At 52.7% G+C, this 6,861-nt stretch overlaps 5 protein-coding genes across 5 annotated transcripts; 3 read left to right on the top strand and 2 right to left on the bottom strand.

The window, feature by feature from the left end:
* Positions 1 to 372: 372 nt before the first annotated feature.
* Positions 373 to 806, top strand: BDY17DRAFT_357022 (uncharacterized protein; the record flags this gene model as incomplete). Its single annotated transcript, XM_033738294.1, has 2 exons — positions 373 to 378; positions 401 to 806. 2 exons carry the CDS (start codon positions 373 to 375, stop codon positions 737 to 739), a joined length of 345 nt encoding a protein of 114 aa, XP_033585005.1. The 3' UTR covers positions 740 to 806.
* A 763-nt stretch (positions 807 to 1,569) lies between these two features.
* Positions 1,570 to 3,035, top strand: BDY17DRAFT_341791 (Enolase, C-terminal TIM barrel domain-containing protein; the record flags this gene model as incomplete). The annotated part of the gene is made up of 4 exons (XM_033737999.1): positions 1,570 to 2,194; positions 2,215 to 2,349; positions 2,382 to 2,652; positions 2,709 to 3,035. 4 exons carry the CDS (start codon positions 1,570 to 1,572, stop codon positions 2,950 to 2,952), a joined length of 1,275 nt encoding a protein of 424 aa, XP_033585004.1. The 3' UTR covers positions 2,953 to 3,035.
* Positions 3,036 to 3,280: 245 nt separating this feature from the next.
* BDY17DRAFT_314239 (uncharacterized protein) lies at positions 3,281 to 4,328 on the top strand (the record flags this gene model as incomplete). Its single annotated transcript, XM_033735796.1, has 2 exons — positions 3,281 to 3,483; positions 3,548 to 4,328. The coding sequence occupies 2 exons, from the start codon at positions 3,281 to 3,283 to the stop codon at positions 4,326 to 4,328; spliced, it is 984 nt and encodes a 327-aa protein (XP_033585003.1).
* A 97-nt stretch (positions 4,329 to 4,425) lies between these two features.
* Positions 4,426 to 5,727, bottom strand: BDY17DRAFT_258942 (CrcB-like protein-domain-containing protein; the record flags this gene model as incomplete). Its single annotated transcript, XM_033731824.1, has 1 exon — positions 4,426 to 5,727. The coding sequence occupies one exon, from the start codon at positions 5,725 to 5,727 to the stop codon at positions 4,426 to 4,428; it is 1,302 nt and encodes a 433-aa protein (XP_033585002.1).
* Positions 5,728 to 5,827: 100 nt separating this feature from the next.
* Positions 5,828 to 6,861, bottom strand: BDY17DRAFT_306379 (uncharacterized protein; the record flags this gene model as incomplete). The annotated part of the gene is made up of 2 exons (XM_033735021.1): positions 5,828 to 6,682; positions 6,781 to 6,861. Coding segments are annotated over 2 exons (789 nt in total), but the record flags the coding sequence as incomplete, so codon positions are not given.

Genomic DNA, 6,861 nt, shown 5'->3' with positions numbered 1-6,861 from the left:
GAGGCAGTCGCCGTTTTTGAGGCATCCGTACGACCCGACACATGGCATGTGAACACAGATGGAGGTTACAAAAGGACAAAAGTCCCTTTACATTATTCCATACATCCTGGATCTATTTTCAGTAGTGACTCACGACGGCCGGCGACGAAAACCGCCAATGTCGGGAACAACTCACGACTATCGGCGTGCAATGCCTGTGGCGCATCCACTGTCACAATTTCAGACCATGCGCTACAGACTCTCGTTGACACGAAGCTCCATCAATAATTCCGACAAGAGAGCACAGATCTAAGAAGAGTCGTCGCACACCTGTTGATGTTAGACGTAATCAAAATTTCCCGCCGAGCATCTGCCCTCGCCCCTCCATCCATGATGAAGGTGCGCTGTGGCCCCAGTGCAGCGACTACGAGGATTGAGTGCAGCGACTACGAAGATTGTTTGTACAGGTGCGGATGCCGAACTATACAAAGTTCCCGAGTTGGATGCACCTTCAGATGAGACCACAACAAGCTCTCTAGAGTGGTTAAGCGATGACGACGATGATGAAACACCCTTCGATAACGAGGCAGATTCCGAGCACGCTCTTGTCAGAGTTGCGTTGCATTCAGCAATCCCGCTTTGCAGCAGCAAGCCGGAACTGTGGGATGCGCGGCATTGTGGTCAACTCATATCGGAAGCGGCGAGGAAAAGTCCACTGGTTATGACGAGTGAGGTGGAGATTGTGGACTTGGATGACTGAGGTACGTACAAGAGGGCACAATTTCGTTGAAGGCATGAGAATATCATTGATGGAGATTGCGATGGAGATTGTTAAGAAAGTTGTAGAATAATCCAGATTGCGATGAACATCGTTAAGAAAGTTGTATAATATCAATGTACTCTCATCGAGCCCGACATGCTTCCAATCGTTTCAATATTGAGCCCTTTCTCCAACTATCGTTCCTCTTCAAGCGTATGATGTACATAGACAGGAGCATCCTCATCTCGATTCTGCACGGGTTCTGGGGCGGAAACTTCGGTGAGATTGGCGCATTCGTCTTCGAACGATTGGTGCTGGTGGTGGTGGTGGTGTTGATGTTGCTGTGTTACTTCGGACTTGCTTGATGCGGAATTCCCTCGCCGGAGTTTCGACACAAATGTAGACCATTTTTCGGAAAATGTCATAGCGATGTCCGTCGTGCGGCTGGATAGTTTCGATAGGAGATGTTTGCGATGGCGTAATCTGGCAAATGCTCTCAAGATAGTCAGACCGTCTTATTATCATTCCGCGGTGATAGCCAGCCTTATCCCTGTCTCCTCGACCATCGGCAGTATCGGATGGGAACTGCGGAACTAGCGCGCAACCGGCATCTTCGGATGCGCTAAGGTCAGTGTGATCAGCAATCGCCGCTTTGCGCGAGACGTCATTCAACCTCGTCGGATACACCTCAGCAGCGGCAGGACTTCACGAATTCGCACACAACCCCAGCCGAAACTGCAGGACGGTGCCAAAGGCGCGAATAGATACAATACAGCAAGTTACACACTGGCAACGATGTTTGCATTCCCTCCCCTCGGCCCACCTCCGCCATGGCGATCCAATCCATCCGCGCCTCCCAACATCTTGACTCGAGAGGGAAGCCCACGGTACAACTGGACTTAAAATCTTCTCACGACATTTTCCGCGGACCTGTTCCCTCGGGAGCATCCAAAGGAGACTACAAAGCCGTCGAACTGCGCGATGGCGATATGTCCGTATTCCACGGGAATGGAGTGACCAAAGCATGTGGCAATGTCAATCGCGTTCTCCGGCCCAAGATCACTGAGAGTGGCCTCGATCCCGCGCACGACCTAAAGAAGATCGACGAACTCATGATCCGACTCGACGGCTCAGCGGACAAGAGCAAACTCGGTGCTAATGCCATTCTGGCAATCAGTATGGCTGCGGCAAGAGCAGGAGCAGCCGCGCGGGGAGTTCAGCTGTACGAATTCCTCGCGAGTGAGGGTGGATACCCGACGAATGAATACGTTATGCTCGTTCCTTTCATGAACGTCTTGCATGGCGGCGATCACAGCGGCAACCCAATGGCTTTTCAAGAGTTCATGATTGCGCCCACGGGGGCGAGCAGCTTCACCGAGGCCGTGCAGTGGAATGCCGAGACATACATGGCGCTGAAAAGTATCATTCAGGAGAAGTACGGCAAGGCAGCATTCGGTCTTTGGTCTTCGGTCTAGGCGATGGAGGAGGCTGCGCAGCTCCCATCGGTCATCCAGAGGGAGCCTTGGATCTTCTCGTCGCGGCCATTGCGAAGGCTGGTCATGAGGGGAAGATCAAGATTGGCATCGATCCCGCATCCCGGTCGTTTTTCAGTAAGATGGGTATAATCTTGGATTCAAGACAGACAAGCCGAATGTCCTGGATGCCGCACAGCTGGGAAAGCTATATCGTCAACTATTGGACAAATGCCCGATTGTCTTCCTAGAGGATCCATTTGGCCAGGACGACTGGGATGCGTTTTCGAAATTCAACCAGCCCTGCAAAGTGGAGCTTGTTGGAGATGATCTGCTTGCCACAAATATCAACAGAGTCAGAAAAGCCGTCCAGAAGAACGCCCTTCACAGCATGCTTCTAAAAGTGAATCAGATAGGGACAGTGACGGCAGCCATCGCAGCGTAGGTAGCCCTTTTTTCCTTTGTGAACCCAGCTCAGAGCTAACGCAAATGATCAGGGCCCAGGAGGCGTACTCTGCAGGCTGGTCTGCCTTCGTGTCACATCGTTTAGGAGAGACGACTGACGATTTCATTGCCGATCTGACCGTAGGTCTCCGAACAGGGCATCTAAAGTCTGGTGCGCCTGCCCGCGGAGAGCGCGTGGTCAAATACAATCGCTTGATGGACATCGAAGACGACTTGCATCTTCGGAAGATCTCGATTCGTTATGCGGGAGAGTCATTCCGCTCAGCCCATCATTAGCAAATTGAAAAGTTTTCGATAGACATAAACCCGAACAGTGCCGTAATATTCGCACACAGAAGTTCCTCACGGTCACATTGCCCTCCATTTCCAGTTACAGTCTCTTCCGTACCTTTCCGAATTCAGCCTTGGGCCAGAGGGTTCGGAGAAATACAACACTAGTCCATCCGAGCTTCCGAGGTCCTTACTAGGGGTATCCAAAGTGTCAGTCCACTGATAGCCTGTAAAAGTACGATCACGCTGGCGGTCGAGTAGACATGCTTACGGGTTGAGCGGAGACCACGACTTTGTCGACCATAAAGGAAGACTCTTCTTACCGGCCTCACGAATGCAAAGATTTGCTCATGTCAAAGAGAGAGAGACGGTGACACTGGCGCTTCCAGCATATCGAGCCCTCGATTCTTCTGAAGCTCCGCCATCGTATCGCTGCACAATCAATCTCCAAGGACGACTACTACGTAAAAAGGAATTCCACAAACCAGCAACTGCAGCAGCGCGAAGCAGATGGGAATACGTCGAAGGCAAACTAAGGTACTAGCCTAGTCTTTGAACTCATCCCTATCCCACAACACCACGGTCGTGAACACCATTCCAGTCTCAGCCGAGCTCGCGCATACACTCTACAACTCGCCGATGCAGGCCTCGCGGTGGATTCCAAAGACCGCGTGCGCGCCTTTTCTAAAGACGGCGGTAACGCTTTTCGTCTCCGAGTGGAGGGCGAACAGCTGCTATACGTCGCTCCCACAGCCGAGACGGCTTCCATCTGGGTCGAGCAAATACTCGCTGCGGCGGCAATCAGTGGACCACTTGATGAGAGAGCCATGAATGAGTATCCTTGTACCCCACCAAGGAGGCCGAAGGCATCGAACACGCGTGATCAGGGCATTTCAGGACGGTGGCATTGGACGAAGTCGTCAGGCCAGGTGCGACGGCAGCTTGAGTGGCTGACGGCAGTTTCGGATGGGATTCAAGGTGAACAATTGAATCAGAAGGTAGAGATCGAAAAGGAACCTATGGCAAGTCACCGGGCAGAGGCGCAGACGAAGGTCATGGAAAGGTCGATTGCCGACGCGATCATGTCAAATCCTGACTCTGGCCTTCAGAGATCGGACAGAAGACTTTCTGGGGCGCAGTGTCCATGCTCGATTGGTCATACACCGGATTCCTTCAATAGTACACAGCCTCGCTATCTACACGAAAACTCACCAGCTACTAGCGACCTGCATCGCGAGCCAGTGCGATCTGCACTTGACGATCCACGTCGATGGATCCGCATCTTGACCTTCTCAAGCGCGTGGAGACACGAGTGCTATATCAAAGACGGGCGGAAAGTTCATATTGCTCGTTCGGCGTCGCTCAACGTACCACTATATTGACGCTCTTTGTGCTCGGGTGTCTTGAACAAAACGTTCTATCAGTGCGATAGCAACAGTATCTGCTCATCTAGGGATTTTAAGTTGATAAAGCTCCATATCAAACACTACATGTTGGAGCAACAAAGCCAGTCGTCCACTTTACAGAACCCATCACCACGGTGAAACAGCCAACACCGGCGAAGATGCTGCAAGCTCCATAGAAATACCCATGCTCTAACCTCAGGGTGTCCAGCTCGAGGACCCACGTGCTCACCGTCGTCAGCGCACCGCAAAAGCCGTCGATAATTCCTTGTAGAATTTGGCAGCTGAGAATGGCAGATCCGGCCGAAGACATCTGTAGATCGTAGCTCATGCCCATCACACAACACCCAAGGACATTGGCGGCAAAGGTTCCGAGGGGAAAGCTCTTCACCAATTTGTTCAGATGGACTGAGATTTGGAATCGTGAAAGGGTGCCAAGTGGTGCAAAGACTATGCTGAAAAGAACGCGCCCCCTCCAGACGTCGTGAGTGGGAAAAATCGTCATTAGGGTCGCCCCAAGCCAGCAACCGAATGCCAACACGACGATGAGAGGATTCAGCATCCGGCTGAGATTCAATACGGGGACTTTCTCCGCCGGACGTGCGAGGAATGTCGCAGAGTGCGCCCCGCAAGTGAGCGCTACAATGCTCAAGCCGACTTCTAAGATTATGACGGCGAGGAGGGCCATGACGCTGTCCCCGCTTGGTCGCGTCCTGAACTCGACTCCAGCCTGTTTTGTTGAGATTGGGGCAGTGTTGATGTCGTTTGCAATGGCCAGGAAACCGTCCCGACAGATCGAAGCAAATGATGTGAAGGAGCCGCAAAACCCCACGCTCAAACCAACGTAAGCTGGAATCCCCGTTCTTGCGGAAGTAAAGGATTTGCGTGCCGCGTCCATGATATTCTCCTGATCAGGTGTGTCGCTGGTGTCCAAGCCGCGATGGCTGTTTGCAGGGCTGGAACCTGCGTTCTTCTGCGCGTTCTGAACATGCTCTCTCCAGTGACGGCGGAACAACAGGCGGTCTTCGCGAAGTACCCCCATAATGAAGCTGCCGCCAACATTGGCCCACAGGTCTGTGTTGGCCACAAGAGCGCCAGGATAGATAGTAAGAGCCTGTAGACCAATACGCGCGAGAACGCCAAAGATGGAGAAGAAGATGAGATAGCTGACGATGTAGACTTGCGTGAGGCTGCTCTCGAGTCGAGATTTTGTTTGCCGCTCTCCTTTGATCGGTGAGACGTCAGCACGATGACGAGCGGACTCTAGGCTCTCATGTTGATAGTAGTCGTCCTCATTGGGGTTATCGTCTGGCGCCGGTGCTGCGAGCTCATCTAGACCAGCCTCTTCTTCAGCCAACGCATCCTCTCTCTCTTGCATCGTGCTAGGTCCACTTCACAAACTCGTCGGAAAACACGTATTTTCGGAAGGAATTACATGAAGACAAAGCATCAAGATTTTTCCATTGAGTAACAGACATTACCACCGAGTGTCGTGGCATGGGTTGCCTGCATGGTATATCTACGCCTCGAAATTGGTAAGAACGCCTTAGCGCTTCCGGATCCTCCGCATATATCGATCCACTCCCCGTTGGACGCCAAGCACATCTCTCAAATATCTTGATGGGTCAAGACATCGTGTCGGGAACATTGAACGTATCGAGATCTGCCCAATTGAAGTTCTCTCCATCGTACTGAGAGTCGACAAAATGCTCCAGGCTTGCCTCCCAGTCGATTAAGTCCACAAACGGTGCGAGCTGTGGGTGGAACTCGAAGGTCGGTGCAGACGGATCCATTATCTCGAGCCCTTCATTTGCGGCGGTGCCAGGCTGGGTCGAAGCTGTCGGAACAGGTTCTACTGGCATCGGATTACCAATATTCTGCCGTTTTACCATCGCAAAGAATTTCTCGAAGGGATGCAGATCTTCCGCAGGACCTCCCAATTGTGGGGAGTCGGCCATCGGGACATCGCTGTTGGGGATGAGTCTACGCTTCTTAGACTGGGATTCGAGATATTCCGGAGTCGAATCTACCTGTACTGTGGCGGCTGTTGGGTCGTCGGGGGCGAACCTCTGTAAGGTATGTGCCATTTCCACAGGTGAGAGCGGCGCGACGGTGGCGCTGGCCCTACTATCGTCTTCGACAAAGCCGCGCGACTCTGCTTGTTTGATCACGTGGGCCATCGCAGACACCGCGAGGGCGAGTCGCCTTTGCTGCGCCTGGAGCGTTGCCACATGTTCTGCTGATATCGGGCCCACGGCCTTTGCGTGAAGGCGAGACGTAGTGCACGCCAGCCACTTATTTTGACACCGAGCGCAGGGAACAGTGCCGTCGCACTGGATAGGGAATCTGTGAGCCTGGAACGAGAAGGGAAGTGCGTCACGGCACGGAACATTGCTTTTAATCACAATGACGCGCCTAGAGATGGACTGACTTTCGATTTGCTGATTCGGCATGCGTCACAGGCGTTCTGCGTTCGCACATTCGCAGGCTTGTTTGCCGCTGTCGCGGATGG

This window comes from Neohortaea acidophila (genome assembly GCF_010093505.1).
Source record: "Neohortaea acidophila strain CBS 113389 unplaced genomic scaffold BDY17scaffold_26, whole genome shotgun sequence".
NCBI lineage: Eukaryota > Fungi > Ascomycota > Dothideomycetes > Mycosphaerellales > Teratosphaeriaceae > Neohortaea > Neohortaea acidophila.
Note: the sequence above shows the minus strand (reverse complement) of the source record. Positions and strands in the feature narration are given on the sequence as shown.